This window comes from Myripristis murdjan, chromosome 1 (assembly GCF_902150065.1).
Source record: "Myripristis murdjan chromosome 1, fMyrMur1.1, whole genome shotgun sequence".
Lineage (NCBI taxonomy): Eukaryota > Metazoa > Chordata > Actinopteri > Holocentriformes > Holocentridae > Myripristis > Myripristis murdjan.
The window spans coordinates 39145756-39173348 of NC_043980.1; the positions used below are offsets into that span (position 1 = coordinate 39145756).

Below are 27593 nucleotides of genomic sequence, written 5' to 3' on the forward strand. Positions count from 1 at the left end.
TCCGCAGAAAGCAGCGATGAAATCCTGTGACTCCCAAACAGGACTCCCTCGGGGCCCCGGCTGCGCCTAGAAATTCTGTCCATAAAGATTATGAACAGAACCGGTGATAAAGGGCAGCCCTGCCGGAGTCCAACATGCACTGGGGACAGGTCTAACTTATTGCCGGCAATGCTAACCAAGCTCGCACAGGGACCAAAGAGCCCTTAGCAAAGGGCCTTGGACCCCATACTCCCGGAGCACTCCCCACAGGGTACCACAAGGGACACGGTCAAATGCCTTCTCCAGATCCACAAAACATGTGGACTGGTTGGGCAAACTCCCATGAACCCCCTAGCACCCTCTGGAGGGTATACAGCTGGTCCTGTAGTGAGGATTCTTCTTCATTGACAAGGCATCTTGTTCATTTTCTTTTTGCTGTTTTATTTACAATATTTACAAACATTTTAATTTCAAAGAGGACAAAACATTTCGTTTGTGTATGGGAGACTCCAGCCAAGACTTCTCGCCTCCCTCCTTCATCAGTCCCTAAATACTCCCAGCTGTGTCCAATTCCACCCCTTCCCCGAGACTCCTCCCATGACACTCAGGATGAATCCGGTGTAGCGCAGGTCAGCTCAGGCAGATGGCGACCACTGTGCTGAAACCTCACAACAGAATGAGTTGCAACAGGTCCAGTGTTCCACAGTCGGGACGAAAACCACATTGTTCCTCCTGAATCCGAGGTTCGACTATCAGCCAAATCCTCCTCTCCAGTACCCTGGCATAGACCTTCCCAGGTAGGCTGAGAAGTGTGATCCCCCTGTAGTTGGAACACACCCTCTGGTCCCCCTTTTTAAAAAGAGGGACCACCACCCCGGCCTGCCACTCCACTCAGTCAAGACAGCCCCACAACATCCAGAGACTTGAGATACTCAGGGCGGATCTCATCCACCCCAGAGCTTGCGAACCACGCCAGTGACCTCAGCTTGGGTGATGGATGATTCCACCTCCGGGTCCTCAGCCTCTGCTTCCTCGACAGAAGACGTGACGGTGGGATTGAAGAGACCCTTGAAGTATTTCTTCCACCACCTGACAATATCCCCAGTCGAGGTCAACAGCTCACGACCTGCACTGTAAACAGTGTCAGCAGAGTACTGTTTCACCCTCCTGAGGCGCCGGACTGTTTGCTAGAATGTCTTCAAGGCCTCACCGAACTCCTCCCAGGTTTGAGTTTTTGCCTCCGCCACTGCCCGAGCCACGGCATGCCTGGCCTGCCAGTACCTGTCAGCTGCCTCAGGAGTTCCACAGGCCAACATGGACCTGTAGGACTCCTTCTTCAGCTTGACAGCATCTCTTACTTCCGGTGTCCACCACGGGTTCTGGGATTGCCGCCACGACAAGCACCAGAGACCTTGCGGCCACAGCTCCGAACAGCTGCGTCAACAATGGAGGCCGAGAACATGGTCAAAGGAGACTCCTTTGTAATGTCCAGCCACAGTTCCAACAGGACATACCTCACATTAAGCAACAGACTCAAAGTGCCATTTCCTAGAGACTTTCAGTGCTTTGTGTCACTGAATTTTATGACGAGGTGACTTTACATTACATATACCTCCTCTAAGCTGAACTTGTCGTATCCCGACTAAATTATTTTTGCCCCTCCTGTGGGTCTAAGATGTGCTTTCACCTGTTTTAAAATGGAGAACCTCACTGTCTTTCACTTCTTTGGTGATTTCTGTCCAAACCGTTTCTGCCAAACAGCTCAGAACCTCATTTGCGCCAGCTTTGACAGCTATCTGATAGTCCCTCCAAGCAGGGATTGCTTGTACATATCAGTCTAATTTGCATGAATTGCTAATCCTCCTTCTTTGTAGGTTGCCCTTTTCCAGTTTCCAAAACCAGATGTGTCGAATACTGCCTCTGAGCTCTTTGGAGGACTAAAATGTCTGCAGGCAAAACAACACACAGCGTCTGGATTTTTGTACTTGAGCCAGGAATGAACTTCATACCAGGCAGCTTCGAAGCCCGTTCTCTGCTCCCTCATGTCAATTTAGGTTCTCAATCAGTTTTGGCCTGCCTGTAGTAGCCGTGGTCTGCAGCAGTACACACCCTCTGTGCCAGTCCAAACAGGTGTGTGCACCTCAACCACACCTGCAAGGTAGCAAGCTTGCTAACACAAAATGGCTCAAAAAAAAAAAAAAAAAAAACTTGATACTGAAGGCAGACGATTTCAAGAGAGGTGGGAGACTGAGTGCTTCTTTACCGAGTATAAAGAGAAGCCAGTGTCTCTTGTTTGCCAAGAGACTATTACCTTTTTCAAAGAATAAAATTTGTGTTGTCATTTTGAAAACACACACAAGCAGAGACATGAAGGACAGGGAACAGAGGCTTCAGAATGTCACCCGACTTAAAAGAGGCATACAACTACAGCATCCATTACTACAGCCCTCTGAGGCTGACTGACACAGAGGGGTGAAACACCTATCATGTGATATGACCCATGACCAGAAAAAGTAATGATGAATATCTGTATAGCTATACCCTTGCATTATGGATGTGTTTCCTCAGATTTAAAAACTATACCCTTGAATCTAGATGAATTAAATTTTTATGGTCAGTTGACAAATCTCTGGATTTGTACCACATATGTGCTCTATGCAGGAAAGGGTCATTTGAGCACATGCACGGGAATCCAATACCCCTTTTCCACCAAAGAGGTTCCAGGGCTGGTTCGGAGCCAGTGCCTGACTTAGCACCGGTTCTTTGTTTTTCCACTGCCCAGGCACTGACCAAACTGGTTCCAAACTGGTTCCAGGCAAGCCCCAACTTCGAGCAGGGGCTAAACAGGGGCCAGAGAAAGAACCAATGACGCGACCCACCATGTCATTGGTAGGCGGGGTTACAGACCCAAACGGGAACAGCGAACTCTCGCTAAACATAGTCGTCATTCGTTCCGACCACGAATACGACGGGTAGCCAGCAATAACTGCGTTTTTCGCCTCTGGATCGCAATGTAGGCTTGTAAAGACACGAGCAGTATTTGCATCGCTACGATGAGGTCGTCCATATTGGTTATTGTGATTCCAAGCGAGCATCTCATACACCCACGCCCATGTGATCACATTTTACGCTGACGTAATGACATGGGTCTGACTTGGCTCCGCTTGTCTCTTGGCCGGTGGAAAAGCAAACCGGTTCTTTGTTGGAACCAGTTAAGCACTGGCTCTAGCACCAGCACCAAACTAGCACCAGGTTCTTTTTGGTGGAAAAGGGGCACAAGGGTCAAAGGCCAAGCACACAGATTCATTATGTCTCATGTGTGGTTCTTCTACCTGGACTTGGTTCTGGATTTCTGTGAGCCCATGACGGCACAGTTGGATCTTTTGTTACTGTGACTTGATTTTGTCCCAGCAGCTGTTGCATGTGAGGCCAAAGTCTGTCTGATATTTTCCCTTGTCAGTGCTGAGCGTCTAGGCTGGTGATGCTGGGAAAACTAGGAAGTGTAGGACACATCGTTTGATTAGTTGTCCTTTAGTCATTTATGTCACAGTTGTGGATGATAAAAATACATCAAGTTAAACAGAAGAGATTTTCTCCCTAAAATCATTACGTAATAACTAATAACTTTTTACAAAAGGCAAGATTATTACATTTTACTTCCCCTTAAACTGCACAGAGCTATGGAAAAATGAAAAGATTTCAACAAGTAACAAAGGCAGACAATTTAGTAAATCAATTTAATAAATTGTTTAAACAATTTTATTAAATTTATTAAACAACTGAGCAGCTTTCACTGGCAGTCAACCTTTTGCTGTACACAATATTCATTTCTTCTTATGCATGACAAATCAATACCACATTACAAAAAGGAAACAAGCCATGTTGAAATTCTTTTACACCAATATGCGAGTGGACCCTTGGGGAGCGACGAGGAAACCATCTATAAACAAAAAGGAATGACTACGTTCAGTCCACCAGCATCTCGTAACGAGGCTCAGCAGGAGACCGGTTTGGCCGTCTTCCTGCTCTGCAAGTATTTCTAAAAAGGAATAAACACAAGACAACTTAGAGAATTTTTTGGCTTCTTTGAGGCACAAAACTTTTGGTTTGATGGAAAAATAAATTGTTGTTTTTTTTTTTTTTTTTTTTTTTTCAAAATAAAAAATAAAATCTTTTTCACACACACACACACACACACACACACACACACACACACACACACACACACACACACAGAAAGAACGTATCACTGCCCATTGCCTACACACCTCTCCTCTCACCTTCAGGTGTTTCTTGTCTCAGTGTTATTTCAGGTTAGCTTCAATAACTTTCTGCTTTTACTTTTGGGTGCTTTGGCTGCAGGTGCTGAAGAGCCCCTTAATGTGAGCCTGACAAACATGATCAGGCCAAGGATATCAACAGGCCATTATGCAAACAAGGCTACAAAGCGGTGCCAACAAAATGGGCTAACACATCAAACTTGGCGAGGCACCTTGAGGACTGTCACTTGAGGTGATTATTTTTAGCCAAATAATGCATGAGGCAGTTTTAGGGCTGTTTACCTGCCATTGGAAGATGAGCCAAAAAGTTAACTTTGGACCCTACCTAGAGGTGCAGACGTTGAGGCTAAAAGCTTTTGTAGGAAACCTTGCAGAGTGGGCACAATATGTCAAAAATGTGATCTCAAACAGCCTGACCCGCCTGAGATTTCAGTACCCTCTCCAAAACCCTTACGCCCTCATTCATGCCTGAACATGCGATTCTGATACTGAAAGATGAGGGAACAGGAACTGGAGCTACGGTAAGCCAAGCTAAGTATCGCAGCTACGTGACTGGACTGAGGTAGTGACACTTCCTCAACATGACCGGTTGTTTGATTTGCACTAAACAGATTTCAACGCATGAGATTCCAGTTTGGTTTGTCCATACTGAAGAAACAGTTACCTACATAACACAACAGCATCCAAGGTTCTGATTAAGTCTTGTGGCATGTACGCAGCTCTTGTCTCTAGGTTTTTGTCATGGTGTTCAGACCGTGGTACAATTATGACTGTTTTGTTTCTGTCGCGGGTGCTGTGTTGTGGTTCCTACCTGCAGGTTCTCATAGTGTTTGAGGCCTTTGCAATGACTGATCTCGGCCTCCTGGCTTCCACTGAAGAACCGGTTGCACACCTTACAGAAGAAACCTGTCTTCGGGACTAGGAACTCCATACCTGGAGTTAACACACACAAACACAAGAATTGCTGATGACTATCCAATGAATCAAACATTATGGCAATCAATCTTTTCTAAAAATTCTATGCAATGTTAGAGAACAGGGATTGTGTCTCACCAACTGGGTTGTTGGGGTCAAAAGGAGGGAGAGCATAGGCCTCACAAGAGGAAGATTCTGTCTTCAGTTTCTTCTTCACACACTCCTCGTCTTTCTCATCCTCACATCTCTCATGTTTCTCTGAGAAAGAGGAGAGATCGACATCAAAACACACTGCTGTGATTTAAACCTCTTGAAAAGGTGCAGTACAAAGGGAATTGCATTTTTCCATTTCTTGGAATAATTTAACAAAGAACCTGTTAATTTAAAGTCACTCAAACTGTAACTGTCAGTACTGTGGAGATTAAACCGGTGCACGACAGAATCAAACAAATATTGAATTCTGGTCCATTTCCAAGTGTAAATGCTGTCACACTAAACCAGCTGTTAAAAAAATGTATATACTGAATGACACACTCATACTGTCGGAAGACGCTGTGGCAAATCACCAGATTCTGTGTGAATGCCACCTAAAGGTGCTGCTGCCCCTTTTATCTTCCTCTGTTAGCAACTGGCAGCTGCCCAGTGCAACCAGTTTACTGGGAGCAGTGGGAAGACCAGTGCCTTGTTAAAGGACGCCGAGACAGTAGGTGTGGGCTGAGGGGAAAGAGAGTCATTCACTTCTCCCATCCACATTTTCACCGCTGAACCACGGATTTCAACTTTCCGCCACAAGCCTTGATCACCGCTGCTCTCCTGTTGAAGATGTTAATCTTACCTGTTCCAGCCACAGGGACGCTCTTCTCTTTGTCCTCGCTCTGCAACTCCTTGTCTTTGCCCCCCTCGTCCTGCAACTTCTTCTCCTCCTCCTCATCCTGCATCTTCACTTCCGTTGTTTTTTCCGATACCACTGCCACCGCCATCTCCTCCATCTCAGCCTGGCTGTGGTTGACTGAGGACGTTTTGTTCTCCTCCCCGTTCCCCTCCTCTGCCTTCACTGCTCCTGCTGAGGGGCTCTCTGCAGAGGAGGCAGCCTCGCTGCTTGGGACCAGGTCAGCTATAGGTGAGCTGGCTGTAGTGATGGGGGCAGGTACTGGGATGGAGTCAACCTCAGGGGTGAAGTCTAACGTGACTGTGGGTGCGGTCACTACAAGACAATAATGATGACAGACTTGTGAAAATGGTACCTTTAAAGGTGGACTGGTCAGTTTCGATTTAATATTGATAGTTTGCTTCTCTAACCTCATACAATACACAAAACAACCATAAAATGCAACTATAATAATTACTTCATTGGTTTTAATACTGGCTGGGTCAAGTACACCACACACAAAATTAGCTCAAAAAGAAATTTTAGCATCTCTTTTCCTCACTGGTCATGATGGCAGGTTCCTGGTGTTGATTAAGTATGCTGAATCAGGGCACCCATTCCCATCAAACAAACACAGGTGTAGATGTGTGATTCTACCTGTCTCAGGTGTACTCTCTGGCTCCGGCGGAGGTGCTGGTGTAACTGCTTGGCTTGAGGGGGAAGCGGTCTGCGGGGCTGCCGAAGGCGACGCCGCAGAGGTGAGGGCTGGACTGGAGGCTGAATTCTCCAAGTCAGTGGCAGGTTGAGCTTCAGATTCAGGCTCGGGTTGTGGTTTCGGTTCGGGCTCTGAACCTGGTGCGTCCACCTTGTCTGGAGCAGGCATGGCATCCACCGAGGCCTCTGCTGCTGTCCCGGCTGTGGGTGGTGTCTGAGAGCGGAGCACAGTTGGGAGGGGCGATTGAAGGGGTCTTTAATGGCTTCAGGGGGTCTTTTCATTGCTTGTAGGTCCAACTCTCAACTTTATGGACTTTCATGGATGATTTTCAAAATTTAAAAATAAGTTGTTTAACAAATATTTATTTACTCAAACACTGCACATGGAATTATATTGGCATACCACTGATTTTAAATGTTTAAACCATTTACAACGGTTTCCCAACATTTTAAATTGCAAAAAACTGGTTTTCAAATCATGCAAGTGCACTACAGATTTCATCTCCTGTAAACACAAACAGGAGAATGATAAGGGAGGAGAGCTCTGGAAACATATGCCACCTGTTATTAGATGAAGTATCTCTTGATACTTCCTGAACAACTTTCATCGAGTAAATAGCAGCAGAAGTTAGACCACTTGTCAGACGGTAAGATTTTACACGAAACTAATTTTCGGTCTTGCTCACTGATTCCTACTCATTCATCTCAACAACACAGCCATCCAGAAAAATTCTTTCGCACGAAATGTTTACAGGATGTCCACTGAATTATGGAAATCTCGCTGTATAATGAAATAGGCAGACGTCTCACTCTATAATGCAAGAGACAGATGTACATTCAGATTTTAAGGGCTGCCCCCTCCCAGGGACCGTTAAAAAGTACCTCAGGAGTGTCCTGCTGGACGGGTGTGGAGGTGCCTTCCTCCTCCTCCTTCCCTGTGGCGTCCATGTGAACAGAAGGAGGAGGAGAACTGGTGAGGTCAGCAACATCTCCAACTTCATCTACTGTCACAAAGTCGCCCATGTCGAACGGGAAATCAAACTCCTCCTCCTCTTCCTCCATTTCCTGAGGGCACAACAAACAAACAAAACAATCAAAAACTTCACATGAGAACAGAACCAAACAAAGCTTTAAGTAACCGTCTGGAATTCAAGGTTTTTGGGGTTAGTGCTTAAAGGCTGACTCCTGTTTAAGACATACGACATGTTAGCTCCCGATTCTTTTGTTGAAAGCCCAAGAACAGACCGGAGTCAGTCTTCAATTTTCTGATGCAATATTTATTATGGTCACATATAAAGCAAGGCAGCGCTGGTCTCAGTGTGACAGAGCTCCCGCAGGATCTCAGTCAGAAAGAGCCCAGATATCAGGAAATGATACACATTTATGTTCTTGGGCTTGGGCCTGCCCCGTACATAGGTTGGACTTAAACGCAACCGAGAATAATTGGCCAGTTACCCGGACATGGACAGGCCAACCACTGTCCATGCCTTGTTTCTGGAATGTGTGATGCTATGTGTGTGAATGTTGACTGGGCGTGTATCTCATGCAACAGACCTAACTAACAAGATAGAGAAAGTACATCTGGCTCCTGCTGTGTCTATCCTCTGCTTAGCAGCCAAGCTGCCCTGAACTATGTAATACATTGGATAATGCAAGAAACATTGAACTATACGGCCAATTGTAACAGACAAAGTTCAAACTCAACATACAAGCATGGACAAAACACTGTTTTTTGTTCACTTAAACTTAAAAAAATATCTATACTTTTTTGGGGGACAGGATCATCGGTCAACTTAGATGTTATGTGATGAAAATATCCAGCAGCCAGTAAAATAATCCATGTCTGTGTGTCCGTGTCTAAGTGGATGTACTGGTCAAAAGAGGACATTAGGACTCTGCTCACTATCCGGGCAGAGGATAATGTTCAACTTCAAACTGGCAGTGTTTGACTACATATGCAAAACATTCTCATTTGGGCAGAGTTGGCAGCGGTGGGGATCCAACGCACAACCAAAAAAAAAACATAGATAGGCTGCAACTCGTTCAAAATTCAGCAGCAAGAATTTTAACCAAAACCAGCAGAAGAGAACATATTACACCAGTATTAGCATTTTTGCACTGGCTACCGGTAGCATTGAGGATAGATTTTAAAGTTCTTTTATTTGTTTAGAAAGCACTAAATGGCTTAGCACCTTCCTACCTTTCAGACTGTTTGTCAGAGTCTGTTCCAAATCAGCTTTTTGTAACTATGCACCGAGGATTTGGAACAAGCTCGATAATTTTAAGAATCAGCTCAAAACTTATTTCTATAGGCTTGCTTTTAATTAATTACTTATTACCAGTTTTATCTTTTTTCTTCTTATGCTTTTAAGTCTTTTAATTTCATTGGGTTTTATTGTTTTACTGTCTATTATTTATTGTTTTTTACTGTTTTATTGCTATAAGTGTACAGCACATTGAGCTGCATTTATATTATGAAATGTGCTATATAAATAATGTTTGTAATTGTTATTATCATTATTATTATTATTAACAGGACAGGTCTGTGAAAAACTGAAAGAACTGAGCTCAGTACAAGGCAGTTAAAGCACACAATGCACAGAATGGTGCCCAAAGGAGAAAAAAAAAAAAAAAAAAACATTCCATTGTGCAGTAGGTAGTTGGTGGTGGGTATGCAGACTTTCACCACTCATTTCCTACTTCCCCCTCATGTGAAAGAATTAAAGAATTATTGTTATTAGAGCATTTCATTTGCACAACATTTTCATTAAAAACTAATTCTGCAGTCTGTTAGCTTAACAAATCGAATCGATGATCTTTGTTTTGGCACTGGACAAAACTTGAGCAACTAAGAGCATTTTCCCTCATTATCATCTGCCTTTTCAGGGTGCAACATTTTTACGTTTACAATATTGGAGCATTGTGTGTGCAAGTGTGGCACTTTGAAGGTATCTGATGACAGTTCTTGAGGGTTGAAATTAAAAATAAATAAATAAATAAATCTACATCATCCTGCCATTATTATACATAAACATAGAGTGGAGCATTTTTACCACTCTATAGCCTCTGCAACTGAACCAATTTTGTTGCATAAAAAAATGTCACAAAGGGAGAAACAATATGTATCTTCTATACAGTGGCTTCTCACCTTTTTGGCCTTCTCAGCCACTGTAATCTGTCCATCCTTCCCGGAGCTCCGCCTGTTTGCGTCCGACCTCCCAGATGACCTGGAGCCTGACGAACCTTCTCTGTATGTTCTCCTCCTCTCTTTCCTCTCCCTCTCCCTCCTCTCCCACTCCCTTCGTTCCTCCTCCCTCCTCTCCCACACCCTTCTCTCCTCCTCCTTCCGCTCCCTCTCCCTCCTGGCCCGCTCCTCCCTTTCCCGGGCCCTCCTCTCTTTCTCCTTCCTCTCCCTTTCCCTCGCCTCTTTCTCCCTTTTCACCTCCCTCTCTTTCCTCTCCCTCTCCTGTTTCTTCCTCTTTTCCTCCTCTTTGTTGTTCTTCACAAGCTCCTTTTTTTCCGGTGCTGTTCCCTCGCTCTCCCCCTCATCTCCATCAGCGATTTCCATTTTTGCTTCTTCCTGCTCGGTGCGAGGGGATGTCGCTGTTTGGCCGGGAGGGTCGGCGGTTCTCGTTCGGCACTCCTCCAGCAGCGCATCAACCATCTCTTGGGTAACCTGAAACGCCAAAACAAGGATCAAAATTGGAGATAGAGCAATTAACCAGGCCGATATCTGGTATTCTGAGATACTTGGGATTGGCCAATATCTGTGCTCATGTGGCTGATAAATAAAGAATGTGTGCAGGCAGCATGTCAATGTGGCTAAATTTTTTTTTTTATTTGTTTTTTGAGTGACAAGTTTTCTATGTTTTGTTCTTTTTTTCAAAGTTTAGTATTTCATTTAGCCGTAGACATCTGGTTGATGCATTTTTTTCATTTACAATAAGTGCACCGCACACAGAATGCAGATCTACTTCAAGCCCTTCTCCACTAAAAAATGTGTTTTTCTTACATCTATTTATTAGTTTAACTAAGAGATTCACTGAAAATATTTTTTTTTCATGGTTACATTATGAACAGGAACAGGACACTATTAGGCCAGCAGGCAAGAGGGTGGGGGTGCCATTGTGCACATTCATAGATCTGTGCATTTAAATTGAGGGCAAGGTTTAGAGTTATGTCTAAGGGACTAGGAGATGTTTTTGATGAGAAAAAAAAAAAAAAAAAAAAAAAAAAAAAAAAAAAAAACTCAAAATAAGTAACACTGATGAACAGAGATTATCTTTAGGGGCTTAATAAATAACAAAACAGACAACAGTGTTACATAAATGTTCATTTAGTAGCATTTTTTTTTATCAGTAACTTTGTGTCTCCTTTATTATAACTATCAGATTGTTGTATTGATCAGATGCAAAAACAACTTGATATTGGAATTATATATCAGCCATCAGTAGTTCTGCTCTCTAGATCTTGGCATCGGCCACCTAAAAAACCCTTGTTGATCTACCACTAATCAAACATGTAGTGATCAGCTACAAAAATAAAATAAAATCTATAACTTACGCAAAATGTGTTCAGACAAACCATGTATTAGGTTATGAATGTAACTTATAATAAAACCAACCTTGGGCAGCTCGCTGTTGGCAGCCTCAGCCCCATCAAAGCTAGAGGCCTTTATTTCTTCTTTGTCAGAGGGAGTCTTGTTATTTCTGAGTTTCTCATTTGTGATTTCCGGTTTGGTGTCTGTTGCCGCAGTGGGATCTGAAACCTCACCGGCAGGCTGCTCTTTTTTCACCTCGTCATCCCCGTCTTTGCTTTGCTCTTCTCTCACAACTTCGTTCTCACCACTGATTGTCTCATCTCCTTCCATCTTCTCACCATACTTCTCATCGTTCTCTTTTTCGTTCTTCTCCAGCGCAGAATCGGCAATCTCTTGATGCTCGGACTCCTCCTTGTCTGTAGCTGCTGTTGTCTGGCTCTCTTTGCCATTGGAAGGTGAATCCTAAGACCAGAAAACCGTGAAGTGTCAGACAGTGTAGCATGAAATGTTGGATACAGGAGACTGCTGTACGAAACCATGTCAAATGTTGGTTAAAAAAAAAAAAAAGCTGTAGACACTCTGAACCAGTTCAATTTTATTATGAGGGTGATTCACTTTAAAGTTCACTAGAAATGATGTCTGATAGTTACTCTACAAAATCAAGACTATTACTCCAATTCCACCTCTGATAAGCAGATGTGACTGTTTGGCTGACTGCTTCAAAATGATTTTGTACATCTCTGTTAATATCGCAACCTTGGCAAATCCTGGCAAACACAATTCACTGGCAAGCACACTGACCTTGGAGGAATCCAGGTAGGCAACGATGATCTTGTTTTGTGTGTTTAGTTTGGGGTCGGCTTTGCGTGAGAAGTACAGAGGGTTGTTCTGGATGATGCATGGGAATTTCTGGAAGCGCTTGTACACCGACAGGGCTACGGCAGCGGTTGCCATCTCACAAATGATCTGATTCAAGAGAGACGGAATTGGGAAGGATGGAAGAGTAATTGAAAAACACAAAACAAAACAAAAATGCACATGAACACAAGGCTCATCTCAAATCAAATTTACAAAGCCCTTGCAAACAAGACTGTTTTTGTCTGTTGACAGAAAGAATTATCACCATGTCAAAAACATTAAAGGAAAATCAGGTGAGAACTCAGTACATGTTAAAACAGTGAGAAACACAGTACAGGACACATTTTTCAATCAGCCTCACAATGCAAACAGTTGAAACAGGGATTCTGGACCGCTCCAGACCTCCGACCTTGAGGACATTTTATGAAGATTATGTTGTGAAGATTTCACAACATAATCAAAAGCCCTCAATTTTCAAATTCAAATTTTTGGTTGCAACACCCATCATATTATGTTGTGTCGTTGCCATTCATAAACGACAGAAGTGATAATTGGCTGTGTGAAGCAAACATTTCCCCAGGGACTATTTTCCAGTGCTAAGGTCTCTGAGAGGGCCAAAAAGGTGAGAAACCACACTGCTGCTGCTTTTAGGCAAACTCCTGTGGACGACTTTATTATGGTGATGGAATTCTGGTTTGCAGAGAGTTTCAAGTATTTGAAAGTTAATTGTCATATCATAGTGGAATAAATGGAAACTAGTGGTCTCACCATGTTTTTGTTGAGCACCAGGCACTTTTGCATATTTCCAAAGCGTCGGACCAGTTTCTGGACCTCAGAGGGGCCAGTTGGCGTGTCAGGAACATTACTGATCACCAACAGGCTGCTCCAGCTCACTGGCAGTGGAGTCTCCTGCAGGATCCAAAGGCAAATCAAATGTTTACTAATTACCCAGTGAATAATCATTCGTCAATCACCAGTTCAGTCAGTCATATCACTTGAAATAAATGGATAAAACAGAGGGTATTGTATTCTTATATAATGACAGACCTCTTTGTCTTGGAATTGAAATCAAATGACCCTCATAGGTGATACACATATTTCACGATCACCTCGATCATTCTAAGCAGATTATGTTCTCTCATAAAACCAAATATTGTGTTTTTAATCAATTTAGCTGCACAGCAAAATACATAGTCAAAATAGTGAATAGTAACCAGTTAATAAATTAACCGGTTAATCATTTGGTCCGTCAAACCATTTAATAAATGGATCAATCAATCGCCAAGTCAGCCAATAACTTGATCATGGAAGTGACAGGCAACTATAATGTCTAAATACTCACTAATGGGTCCACTGATCCCTTCAGAAGATTGTAGAGTGCCACCTGCATGAGAAAAAAGTCACTATTTATTCAGCCATTATCAGTCATTAATCACAGTTCACAGCAGGTCAACTCAGAAAGGTAAACAAACATATAAAAAACTCTTTGAAAGAAGAGTGAAGATGGGTAATACAGTCTTACTGGTGTACTGAGGCTGATGGTCTGTTTAAGGTGGATTATCTTGAGCTCTGAGTCTTGAATCTTTGCTGGAATGAAGCTGTGGACCTTCACCATCTCTTGAGCAGTTTCCACGTCTGGCACAGACAACAGCACCTGACAGGCAAGTGGGAGATTTTCAGCATCCTAAGCATTTGCATTAATTTGTCTCCAAGATGCCATCATCTGTGACTGCTATAATATCTGTGATGCAGGAGCAAAGCCTTGGTGCCCACCTTTCCAACTTCTGGTGCCACAATAATGTCAGATGCAGTTCCAAAAGGTTGGACAAGGTTAATGATGTCAGTCTCTGACCAACCACTCTCGGGAAGTCCTGTGATCAAGACGATACCCTTCTGCAAATAAACACCACAATAGGACACAATGAAATTGTCTGCATTGTTACCATTTCATTTCATATTTAACCACTAGTTATGAAGGAACTGAATTGATCTATCAGTCCTGCTCAATTTAGCCCAAACTTGTCAGATTCAACCCCACAAAAACAGACCTGAGCATGCTGAGTCTGATTATCAACTTTATCCAAAACTGCCCCAAGCACAGGCTTCACAGTTAAATCCACTCATAAGTGCTTTCTACTTATCTTGTTAAACACTGAATGAAAAGGTAGTTATGGCACTGTAACGGCGTCTGAAGCATATACCTCATCAGAAGTCTTCTGATCACACTCGGTCACTGTGGAGAGAACAGCACAAAGTCAGAATAAGAACCTGAATGACAACTACTACCTTGCACAAGATTGGTGGACCATCAAAAGCCTCCTTAAATACTGGACATTTTTTATTTTAGCTTACAGAGTAACGGTTTTTGTTGCTGTCAAAGAGGACCACTTATAACCAATTTTTAGGTAACTTGAGTGTCACCAGAAGAACTTTTTCTATGCAATGTGAGCGCATACTGGAATCCACTCAAATGAAACATTAAAGCATCAGTAATTTTCTTCCATAACTGACTCCATAGAAGCACCAGTCACAATTTTGTGAACCAATTGTACTGAAACACAAATGTGTAGCAATACAGGTGGAACTTGAGCCAGTGGTTGTGGTTCTAAGCTAGGTTAACTGGACACACAGCAGGTAAGATGTAATGTCATCTAATTCAGATGCTATGACCGACATGCATGCATCCTATTTGTTTTAGTATTTTGTGAGGTAAAATAATTGTCAACCACAGCTTTCAAGACACGTATTTCCATCATCAAGATGAACTGAATATTTTCTCTATACACTGTCTTATATTCAAAATTAGAAAAATCAATACAAAACATATTATTTGTGGGACATTACATGTCATTTAATATTCTAGTGGATCCAATGTTATCACATGTGAATTTTACCAGGCAAAGAACACACCAACAGGTTGGTGGCAGGCTAAAAAAAAATCATAGTCAATATATGAATCATCATACTATGTATACTATACTATGTGTGGTGCCTTTTTTGTTTTTGGAGAGTGTCTGAATACAACACACTGTCTTCTCTTGGTTTTAAATATGTGTTCATGTTGTCAAATAGTAAAGAAAGCTACCACTCTCCAGTCAGTTGCTAGTCGCAGGGCATTACGGTCAGTGGTGTTTAGGGGACTTAATAGATGTAGAAATTATACTTTCAATGCATAATTAAAAAAATAACTCTGTCCTTTACTACTGAGATCACAAGGCACTGATGCAAACCTTCAATGACCCAAAAACTTAAAAACTGCAGTCTGGTCCTCGGAGCCAGTAGGCTCCAATGGTTATTAGCTAGATGATTCTTTTAACTGCTAGAGCCCCTTAAGTGGTACTACAACAAATCTACCCAATACTTCTTTCCCCACAGAATTTTCACAGAACCTTTAAACACAAGGGCTTTGTGGGATTTCTCTCTATTGGTGAGTAAGACAGGTTATTATAAAGGCAGCATTATGTCTGTCCAGCAGGAATCTAACACAGGAAATTCTAACTCTGCTGTAGAAAAACATGACTAACTGTGAATAAAAGAAGTAGACAGATCATTGAAATCACATTCAATATTCTTCTGAAACCTTGTAAATTCCAATTTAACACCACTGAGTGACCTATAAGGCCTCATATTTGTGAGACTGAATTTAAGACACTGAGACTTTCTAAGGACCTGAAGATGCTGCACAACATGCTGGGTGTTGTGTAATTTCTTACTGGTGCGTGCTGCACAAAAGAAAATGTTACTTGTTAATGATGAATCAAGCTGCAGTGGCTTTCTGGTTTCAACTAGACCTTCTAGCAATGGTGTCTTGGTGTTGCTGAGGACCTCAAACTCCCACTTTGCCAACCAGCAGTTTTATCTACTTTTAACCTCTTTACTGTATTATACTACTGTCTTACCTGGCTCTTCAACATCTGCGCTATTGTCCTTTGCTTGGATAGGATCACTGCAATGAGATAAAAGGTTCAGATATGGAGGGTGAGAGTGATGAAAAGGAAAACAGGTCAAATAATTACGCTAATAATTACACACTTACCTTCTGTTGTCAAATGATTTCTCTGCTTCAGTTTTCTAGAAGTCAAAAAGGTAATTAATATAAAAACATGTAAGTGTAGGTGTACATGATATAACTTTCTTTTGTAAACAACCAAGGATATCCCAATCAACTCCACATTTCAGTAATTCCTGCACAGTACCTTGGCTGCCGAGGCAGTGATTGGCTGGTCTCTGATGCTGAGACTGGTGCACTGGGCCAGAGCCTGTGCATCCTCAGCCCTCACCATGCACACAGATGCCTGGGAATGAGGGAAGGATGAGCAGAGTACACAGACAGAGGAGGATGGATAGAGGAAAGAGGATGATGTAGCACGGGTTAGTGTTTGAAAAAAATCATCAACCTATCATTAGAAAAAACACACCAAGCACACCGAGGAATAATACTTTTTTAATCCCCTGCAAGACAATTCAAGTTTCATCTCTTCAAAATCAAGCACAAGAAAAATCAGGAAAGTTAAATTAAAGAATATATTGTAGAGCATAATTCAAAACTTGACTGCACCTTCTGTCCTTTGCCATTCTCCGCCTCGTCCTCATCCTCTGAGCCTGGCATGAGGACCACATTGTTGATCTTGCCAAAGGAGGCCACCAAGTCATTCACTTCCTGCTCTGAAGCATCTAGTGGGATACCAGTCAGATAAACGAGGCGAGCTGCAACAGCAGAGGACTGGGACGATGAAGTTGCCACTTTCTTCTTCTTCTTGGCTGAAGGAGGTTTGAGGGACTAGAAACCAAGAGCAAGCAGTTAGTTTGGTGAGAAACTGTTTGCATCTACCAGAGGCACAACAATTAAATATCATGGTTGACAAGCTCAAACTGTAAGAACATGACGTTCTTGGAGAGTGTCCATAGATACCAGGGTTCAATTTAATGCTTTGAGGACCTTTTCACAAATCATTTTTTTCTTATTCCAACAACGTTATGAATGTATGTAAAGGTAAGAACTATATATTTGGTCTTGTGCTGCAGTCAGTTGCAGGTAGGAATATGGCCGGTTATTGATTACATGATTCTAATAGACTCCTAAAGCCAGACTATTAAAGACTATTGAAGCCAGAACTTTTAAAACACAGAATTTGAGACAGGTAAGTCAAAGGATTTCTCCTTACAGATGCTGAAGCAAATGAATCAGGTTTTTTGTGTGCATGTAAAAGTAGTGTATGAGAGTAGGTATAAAGTCAGTTCAGTTAATCTACAACAGGTTAAATTCAGTTTAGAATTGTGCAACATCAGAAATGTTAAATTTCTTGCAGAGGAGCTTCACTAACTGACAAAAAGAAAATATTGACACTTTCAATTTGATAAAATGAGGACCTCATAAATTAAAATTTAAGACAATTTTACATAAAACATTTTAAAGTTTTTTAAGCATCTACCGATACCCTGTCTTATAAAAATGAAACGTGAAATAGCTGTGATAGTCCTGGCTCAACTGGTAGGCAAGAGATTCATTTCTTGAACCTGTTTGTATGACAGGTCTTGCCTATAGCTGACTAGGCCCAATCTATGAAAATCTGCTGAGATGTCCAGTCGCTGCTACACTTAGCCTAAATGTGTTGCAGGGTCCCCCCAGCCTTTAACAACGAAAGCTGAAACCCACTGTGTCAGAGTCCTTGCTTGCAGCAGCCTTGGTGTTTGCGGTCTTCGTGATCTTGGTTCCAGATTTAGTTCCAGTCTTGGTGACACCCTTAGTCAAGAATTGCAGTGTTCCAGTTTTGGACCGCTGACCAAACTTAGATGCTGATGAAGATGGATGGCGGCTGGTGCTAATAGGACGTTTGGTGGAACCGTCACGTGGACGTTTCAGGCTGCTACGGGAGGAACTCTCTATAGACATGCCAGGGTTGGAGGCAGGAAGAGAAACGAGTAAGGCAAAGATCAGATACTGAATTTTGATTCATGTTTGCCTGATTATAAGCCATCTAAACACACACATTCAGTTATTCTTCAAAAGGGCTGAAGATGACAAGACAGGGAACAGTGATTTAAAAAAAAGTCAAAGGCAAAGTGACAAAATAATTGTAATTCAGACATGTCGCAAAACTGAGTTTGTCAGCTGAAGTCCCATGTTTAAGTAATGTAATGGCATACTTATAGGAACACAAACTGTAGCGTGATTATCAAGAATTAAAACATAATCCCTTACATTACTTCATTACCAGAAAAGGTAATGCAATTACGGTCCACTGATCAGGATCATTCTGAGATTCTGAACCAGGTTCCCATATCAAAGTACTCAGAAACAGTTAAATTTATTTCAGAATAAGGAGCAGCTGGGAAGATATTGACTGACCTGATGACTCACTGGCCCTCCTCTCAGGCCGATGGGTGCTGGAGGATGAGGAGCCTCGATGGGAGTGGGTGGGGCTGTGCAGACCAGACGAGTGGAGCTCCAAACGACGGCCATGTTCTTAGGATAGAAAATGAAGACATGGAGAAAAAACATACACAATCATACAAAACACACAACTCTGAAGGGGATATCTGATCCAACATTATTCATCTGGCTTTGGGACAGACAAATTGTAAGTATTTGTGGGTACTGACTGCTTTCTCCCAGAGTTGCAAGTTACAAGATGACTGCATTGTTTTGCAACAGGGAAGACTATAAAATTCACACTGGTCAAGGTTTGCTCTGCCAAGGGAAGCCAAAGCCTTATCATAAGGGGATCCTGTCAAAACGAGCTTAGTGCTAGTGCTTCATGCTCACATCTGAACAATTCACAAATTACAATAATTATCACCATCTAGGCCACAGTGATTGCAAAATCAAGCCAACAACTAAAATGATGAGCCAAGTAGGGCTGAACAATCAATCAAAATATTGATGATTTAATTATCATTCCTATTAAAACTGTGAATTATATAGTGACAGACTCTAGAGTCTAGAGAACTTGAAAAGCAGCCAGGTGTGCTGTCAGTATTCTGTCTGGCTTGTAGCTTGTAGCCTTCTGCCTTTAATGTGAAGATACAGTTCAGAAGGGGAAAAAAAATCAGGTGTGACTCGTTCTTCATTAATTAAATGTATTGGCTCTGTTGCATATCCATGTGGACTACCTGTATGATGTTGGCGGCGCGGGTGGTGGTGAGGAGGGTAAGATCTCCCAGGATGCCTCTGTGCATGGTGGGGCACCCTATATTTGCTGGGAGGGCTGGGACTCGGAGACCAAGAGAGTGACCGGGAGACAGAGCGGGATGGAGAGCGCCTCTTAGGGTGCCATGGGCCCCGGCTGCTACTGTGGTCGCTCCTCCTGGGAAAAATGCAAGACATAAACAAGGGCTGTGATGAGGGATAAAACAAAATGGCAGAGAAATGACAATGGAACATTTTTAACTTTGGCTTTGATGAAGACAAAATAATGGTCAATTTCTGGTTTGTTGTCACAGCTACAGCTACACGATTCACATAAGAAGCCGGTCCCGCGGGTGACGCCAACTGTCATTTTGGACGGTTTGCTCTGCCCTTGCCATCATGTGCACCTATTATCTACCCAACATGAACGCCAGCTGGTGGCGCTACAGGGGAGGTCATGCAGTCACCAAAATTGCAAGGTTTCATCCTCTAGCCAACAAGTATGTTGTCACTAAATTTCCATCTTTTGTGGGACCCACTCCACTGACTGATCATACAGTGACTTACACTACCAGTCCATTCCAATTAAACATAGGTTTTTTTTGCTATTTTTTTTAAAAACACAAGATCAAGAGTCCAACTGACCTTGGTAGATTTGGTTTCCAGTCAGGGTACCTTAAGACACACACACACACGCGCACACACACACGCACGCACACACACACACACACACACACACACTGCATGTTAGCATGTCATTCAACATTCCATAGGCAAACATGGCCTACATCACGCAGATAAAAAAAAAAAAAAATTATGTGCAACTCAAACTAACACTTCTGCACTTTATCCCACATGTTGCAGTCTACACATGATTTGCTTTATGTTTTTATTTATTATATTTATATTTATTATTATCTATATTATTCACTGGTTCTGAGACACTTTTCATTCTTCCATGTTTTTTTAACATGTTCAAAAAATATCTGAATCTGAAACATATCAATATTCCTACATGTGCTAGACTACTTTTTCAAAAACCTTGCTGTTGATAATTTGTAAAAATGGGGAGCAATGACGGTAAAAAGAATTAAGAAACTGCAATAACATCTACAACAAAAAAGCCAATTTCTCTCATTCTCAAGCTCATTTAAGTCTTTGAGGATGCAAGGCTTCAGCAGGATGCTGACAAAATTGAAAAACATCCTCACTTGTTGCGAAGGTCTCTGCAGGCAGCAGTGTGGCTGACCGTGTTAACATGGTCGATCCAATCCTGAAGAGAAACAGTTGGGAGAGGAAAAACGTCACAACAGAGACAAATAGAAACAAATCCTCAGCAAAGCTATATTCACATCATGTGTATAAAGAAAATAAACAAACTAGCGTAGCACTGAGATGACAAATGACTCTACAGAGCGCTGGTATCATTACATGGTGCAAAACCCCAGGAATGAAAGTTGACATTGGTTGTTCAACCCCATATTCAGGTTAATTCCAAACTGAAATGTAGGAGTCAACAACAACAGAAGACTTTTACTTGATGTTTGACTTCTTGTCTAATTGCATGTACAGGTACAAAGGGTGTTGCTCTGCACAAGGAAACTAAGTGACATGTTACACATTACTACTAAACAAGTGCCAAAAGGATTTGCCAATGCACACCATGGAACAAGTCTCAAAAGATTTCAGGCTGTTTTGAAATTATGGATCTTGTTCTCAAATATTAAGTAATTTGTGTCCTTGGTAGACAACGGAGGTGATCCGTATCCTCTTTCCACTATCCTCAGCGTCACTGTGTCCATCTTCTTCATTGACAGACTATACGTACATTACTGGCAGGGAGAAAAAAAGCATTTTAAGAGCATTTTGTCTTTCTTCAACATTCTGAATTTAACTTAACAGTTGGACTCAAAGAGAAACATTTTTAAAAGTGTTTAATTGACGCAAATATTGTTTCAAAATGATTTTGTTCAGTAAAGCTAATTCAAGAGAAAAGGTACATGTGAATCTAAAAATTCCAGACATGTTCACAGGCCAAGAGAATGTCAGATTACTCAATACAGCAAAATCCTATCACTGTTTCTACTGATCTCTATGGACTAAGGCGTATAAAAACGGTCACAGAAACTGTACAGATTACCATTTCACTGTGGGAAAAAAAACAGCTCAAGTAACTCAGATCCAGTAGACTTCTTCAGGTGTGCCAGGTCACATTATTGATATGATTAGCACTGTTTACTCACTAAGCTAAACATTTTTTTTTTTTTTTTGCTCATTATGCACACTGAGGAGTACCTTTGCTGCCTCTACAAGGCCTGAGTTTTTTGCCAGACTACAGTATATAGGTTATAATGGTTATATTTGGATTTTTTTTTTTTTTTTTGAAACTATGGATCTATTAAATCTATGAAACCGTCACTCATCAAATCTGACATAAACACAAAAGAGTCAAGACCAGCAGTAATTAATGTCATAACACACTGACAGAATAGAAACCACTGAAAGAAGTTACACCTATAGTATATGTCAGTCCAACCATTTTTTGTCAGAAAGTCAGAAACCAGAGCACAAGGCTTTTTGGAGACAAAAATTGAGTTGTTTTCTATAGCAATTGAGGATGTATCAACCAAGTTCTCTTTAAGGGGCCAATGTTTTTATTATGGTATTTACAATGTTGATCAGACAAGGAGCACTGGTGGGCAACCTGTCTGTGCAACCATAATAATCACTAACGAATATGAAAAATATAACCTACATTTTATTTTAAGAAATACACAGTCACTATTGCTTTATCATATTATTTAGTTGTTTAAATTTGAAGTGTAACAGCTGTATAGGTCCTCTAAATGATTATCTGAAAATGTACTACACTCAAAACAAAATTGATTAATCATTCATAAGTGCCTATCTGGAAGGACACCTTGAGTATCCACTGGCCTAATGTAAATATGCAATTAACACATCAGCTGTTTATGTTCTGAGAAACCATCAATAAAAACAAAATTAATTCTTAAAATAGTTTTCTGTCACTGGATAACCCACAAATTGTATGCACAGAACTAATATAAACACTAATTTCATCAAGCTCATTCATCATTAGTTGCATAAGCAAAATCTTCAGTGCTCCTAAACTGAGGAGCTCAATGCAGACCAAGGGCTAACTTCACATAGCATCCGCAGCCAAAGCAGCCTTGTTTAAGTTCAGTATTAAATAAGAAACCAAGAGCTGGACCTCTTACATCAACAGAAAAACAGCAAAATATTGTATCCTTTGACTCTCAAGTTTTGCCAATCATAAAGTGAGTAAGAGTAAATGAGTACTCATTTCACCAATCAGTTGATTACAAAAAAATCTGATCAAAAACAGCTTTGAGAGCACTTTGTGTTTCCTACTCAAAGGCCCCCCCGCCAAAAAAAAAAAAGTTCCCACCAAAGGCAGATTTCTAAAAGATCTTCTCAAATGTTAATCTCAGGTCTATCAGTAGAGAGCTGGCTGTGCAATTGTCATTTGGTGATGCACAGACCAAGACCAGTTGCACAGCACCCAATCGGAAAGAGGAAATTAACTCAAGAGTATAAATTCTTAAAACACTTCCATTTTGGACATGCATTACAGAATATTATACTTTGATCTGGCACTGTCAAATCATAAGCAAACAGATGAAAACATAATTTAGATTTATTTTTTATTTACGGGTTTGGGCTATATATTCAACAACATGCTATTTTTGGTAGGAGGTTGGTAGGAGGGATTTGCACTGTTATCTGACAAGGCAGAGTCGCTATCCAGTAATGTGGTCTGCAACTCTACTAAAATATCTATGAACTATTCAGAGCATTATTACATGATTCAAAAACACTGCAGTTAAAATAATAATAAAGATAATAATAATAAAGCTCCTACAAAGTAACTACTTGAGTACTCTTTAAGGAACTAGAACAAACTATTATATTAGAAAATGTTTGGAAAATTGAATGCTTAATCTACTTTAGATAAAACGGTGTACTTTAAATCAAACAGATAAGATACTGGATAAAACGGTAGATCATGTTTTTTTTTTCCAATTAAATGGTTTGGGGCAACAAATCCTTGCTCTTTTGGCCCTAGCGCTTCAGGCACTGATAAGTACACCTGGACTTCAGTTTACACTGAAGTCTTAATTTTCTTTGCCAGACACACGTTGTGAAGTATCCATCGTCATGGTTTAACTGAAAAAAAGCATGCTAGTCTGTTAGCGTTCCTTCTTCAAACTAATAAGATCTGCTAGCCAGCAGTTACCTTGTTTGTTTGTTCATACAAGTTGGTTTCAATAAGGACTGCTAACAAGTAACTGAATGGAGTAACGCAGAAATTGGACAACTGTCCGGCAAAGAAAGACAGCATACTTGCATTCAAAATATGAAGGTATCCCTTTAAAGAAAACTGTTGGACATTGGTACGATGGTATGATGACACTCACCTTTTCCTGATCACACTGTGTGTGGCACAGGGAGCAGGTATGGGGGTACACCTTTGGAGGCTCCGCTGAGAAATCACTTATCATGGTGGGGGTAGGTAACTTCTTGGTGGTGCTGTGTGGTTTTGAGCCAGATGAAGAGTGTCTGGATAATGAGGGAGATTCACTCCTGGTTTTTGGCGAGGGCCTCAGTTTTGGCCCATCGTGCCTATAGTCTCGATCAGGACAACGAGATTTCGATGATGGTGGAAATTCTCCGACAGGTGAACGTTTGGTCTTGTGAATGTCGCTGCTCGGCCTGCGATAGTCCAGGTCTCCATGCTTGTTTGATTCAGCAGGTTCCAAGCGAACCTGCCGCCTTTCAGACATTTCCACTTTGTGTTTATTAGTTGATGAGGATGGTGGTGGGGAGTAAACCATTTTAACCGTCCTTTCACTAGACAGTGGCTCTCGTTTGAAAGTCTCTCTGCCACTACTGTCGTCCTTTGTCCGACTGGCGTGACCATAGTCAATAACTTTACCCGCCGTTTGTGTAACGCTAAGAAGGCTGGGTACTTCTGGAGAGCGTGAACGTCCCATTCTTAATGGTGAAGCACAAGAGGGAGGCGGCGGCATATCAGGAATGCTGTGCGACATACCCTGAGAGAACGAGGAGGTGGAAGCTGAGTTGTTCTGGTTGTTTGACTTGTTGATCTGGATGTCCCGGAGGATGAACGGTAAGGTGTCTGGGGTTAGCTGATCATCAGGGTAGTGACTCAGCACCTCGAGATCCTCATTTGAAAGTCCAAAGCTAGCCAGGATACTTCCTGCACTCTCTGGGGTGTATAAGCCCTGACCATCCCCACCACTACTATTCCCACCACCATTCCCAGAGCCATGGGGTTGGTGGGTCTGAGGAGAAGGGGTGTCTGTTGCAGGGACATTCCAGCTTGGTATATTTGTTCCAGAGTGACTGTTCTGGGGCTGCTGCTGTGGCCCCTGATGCCGCTGGGGCTGGTGGCTGGCACTTGATGGAGGATTAGCAAACAGCTTACTAGGCTGTTGGTAGCTTGACCAGTCCATCCCTTGTTGGTGACCCAACTGGCTGTCAGCACTTAGTGTTCCTGGGCCAGAGCTGTAGCCTCCATGTTCCGACACCTGGTGACCCATCGCAGGTCCAGACCCCTGGTTCTGATGTTGATTCGGTCGACTGATGTGATCCATGATACGGTGGTCCATGTCCCTCGAGCCCCTGATAGCCAGTGCTGACTCCAGCTCGTCGGGCAGCTGTGTGGGACGAGGGAACTGGAAGCCCAACACTTGCGATAGCATATCGGTGGGAGCACGACTTTGTTGCTGCTGATTCGGTGGTTGTTGGTGATGAGTGGGCCTGGGCCTGTTTGAGAAGGGCTGTGGCGGCCCTTGTTGCTGGGAGTGGTGGTGGTACATGGCACTGAATTGATACTGTTGCGTAGATCTGTAGTTTTTGCTTCTGGCTTGCAAATTTAACCCAACAGCGGTTACCTGTTGTGGCCCGAGAAGATTCAGGAGGGCTAGTTGAGGAGATAACACCGTTGTTAACCCGTTGTTTTGGTGACACTGGTTACCAACAGTTACAGTTGCCAGATTGGTGAGCTGTTGGAGGGCAATCTGGGCCTGAGCCTCAATTTGGGCTAACTGTAGAGCTGTCACTGCTGCAGCACCAGCCACAGGTCCCAACAGGAGATGGGTCCCTCTGGTGCTGCTGGCAGTGCCAAAGGTTCCACTCCGGTCCAAACGAAGGGTGGGAACGAGCTGCGAACACGCGTCTGTCAGCACAGCGAGGCTGTGAGGTGGAGAGCAGAAATACTATTTCAGATAAAAAAGCTTTTCTTTTCCATTTTAAAATGAAGTCCTTTTTTCACAACAAGATGACTTAATCCTCAGTTTGTGGCTTCTTCACTTAAAAATTAGTTACAGTGGTGACAAATGGCATCAGCTTTGAGATCTCTTTCCTCTAATCCAGTGTGTCCGGCATGCTTTTCTTTCAGGACGGGAAAGCAGAGTAACGTTATGCAACAATAGTGAATCACTGAGACGCATTTACAACTTCATATAGCCAATGTGAGTTTGACTTACCTAGGGAAAATTTTTTTTAAAAAAACACGCAAAGACCTAACCCTCTGGATCTGAGAAAAATGTCAATCCGTAATTATACTTCCAAAACACCACTTGTTATTGCAGCAGAATAGAGACTCTTTTGGACAAAAATTTGAGTTAATTAAGAGACCTCAGTAAAAATAAAGAAAGAAATAAAATGAAACGAAAACTGAATCCAGCAGTGCTCACCAAGCATAGAATATGAGAAGTTTTTTTTTCCTATTTAAGTCAATGATTTGTCTAAAAACACACATACCATCCACTGGAACATATTCAAAATAAATACGTAAGTAGCGAGTGTAGTGTCCTACCTTTCTGTGCCTACAGCCATTTATAGAACAACCAATAAAATTGGTAAGCATTACATTGCAGAAAATAGATTTGATATTTCAAAAGGTCATCAAGGTCTAACCATCTAACTTTAACGTTATCTTATTACAACAATCACAGAATGCCACTCATTAGAATCCATGACTGGATGTTAGTTTCAATTCACCCTGTTAAGTGATCACAAATAAACCGTGTAGGGGTTAAACTTGTGGATTAGCACCATGCACAACTCCAAGCAACTGCTAGTCTTGATCAAACCTTTACCTTACCTGCACAACTCTACACAGGCCTATACTGTTGATTATCCAGATTAGCACCATGCACAACTACAGGCAATTGCTAGTGTAGATTAAATCCTTACCTTACCTGCAAACTCTACACAGGCTTGCCTAATATGCCAAATCCCTGATTCAATTGTCTACTATGGCTGACCTTTCGTGTTTCAGCCACGAAACAGCCAGTCAACTATCTAGAAATAAAAATTGGACGATACAGCCAAAGATGTTATCACAATAAGCTGCATTATTTCAGTCAATATCAGTGACTATTTCGATACACATCAAATAATTTTGTCACACTGCACTATGCTAAGCTCTCTTAGCAACCAAGACACAGTGTTTCATTCCTGCGTCTCCTCATGAACAGATGTACAAACCAGATTTCTCTATTCTTGCTTCATCATCTGTTTTAAAGTGATCAATGTTTTATTGAATATCTTGATATATATAGAGAGAGGAAAACTATATTGCAACAATTATTGTTATTGTTTTATTGCCCAGCCCTACTTCAGAGTGTAAATTCTTGTCAGAATTGGTCTGAAAAGGACTTGATCCTCCAGTAGAAGTACAGCTACTTGGCAAAAAAAAAAAAAAAAAAAAACTTTTGTCATGCAAGAATAACAATTGTCTGAGATGACCAAAACACAATTCAATAAAAAATTGTATTTTATGCATGTTGAATAATTTGAATACAGTTAACCCCCCCCAAACCCTCCACTCCCAAATCATTTCACTAACTACCATACAGTTCAGCATTACATAAACTATCCCCAAAGTGTTCCCTTTTGTCTTGTGTGGAAGAAGCTGCACAGCAAACTCCATTCAAAAATGTGGAAATCAAAATGTTGCCCTGCTTATTGGCAAAAGGGAATTATGTTTAAGGACGAGACCCAAGACCTTATGTAATTGATAAAAATAACTGGTAAATTCAGCATGGAACTGTTCCACTACTGTGCAGTTACTTAAATACAATCTAGCTGATGCAGAGCAGTGATATTCTACTTAACACACTGTGTGTATATTCCCCCCATTTTGTGGGGAATATACACACAGTCTTGTCTTTGCCCAAAACTGATTCCCATATTTTACATTTTAGGGACACATACACCTTACACCAACTTTATTTG

The 27593-nt window shown here is 41.8% G+C and overlaps 1 protein-coding gene across 1 annotated transcript; it reads right to left on the reverse strand.

Annotated features, from left to right (window-relative positions):
* Positions 1–3697: 3697 nt before the first annotated feature.
* Positions 3698–26043, reverse strand: LOC115362632 (zinc finger protein 638-like). The gene is made up of 25 exons (XM_030056632.1): positions 23744–26043; positions 20495–20556; positions 19929–19958; positions 19268–19461; positions 18504–18620; positions 17811–18037; positions 16713–16934; positions 16351–16449; positions 16191–16225; positions 16054–16100; positions 14356–14387; positions 13928–14047; positions 13677–13808; positions 13497–13538; positions 12923–13063; positions 12098–12262; positions 11381–11758; positions 10145–10432; positions 9905–10084; positions 7639–7821; positions 6700–6970; positions 6010–6378; positions 5313–5432; positions 5071–5192; positions 3698–4018 (listed from the first exon to the last, which is right to left on the reverse strand). The coding sequence occupies exons 1-25, from the start codon at positions 25166–25168 to the stop codon at positions 3974–3976; spliced, it is 5046 nt and encodes a 1681-aa protein (XP_029912492.1). The 5' UTR covers positions 25169–26043; the 3' UTR covers positions 3698–3973.
* Positions 26044–27593: the final 1550 nt, after the last annotated feature.

Bases quoted from the DNA above. Each gene is read 5' to 3' on its own strand.
- LOC115362632 (XM_030056632.1), bottom strand. From the start codon at position 25,168: ATGTACCACCACCACTCCCAGCAACAAGGGCCGCCACAGCCCTTCTCA. The intron at 16,450-16,712 runs GTGCAGTCAAGT...CCTCATTCCCAG, and splicing joins AGAATGGCAAAGGACAGAAG to GCATCTGTGTGCATGGTGAG. The intron at 6,379-6,699 runs GTAGAATCACAC...ATTGTCTTGTAG, and splicing joins AGAGAGTACACCTGAGACAG to TGACCGCACCCACAGTCACG.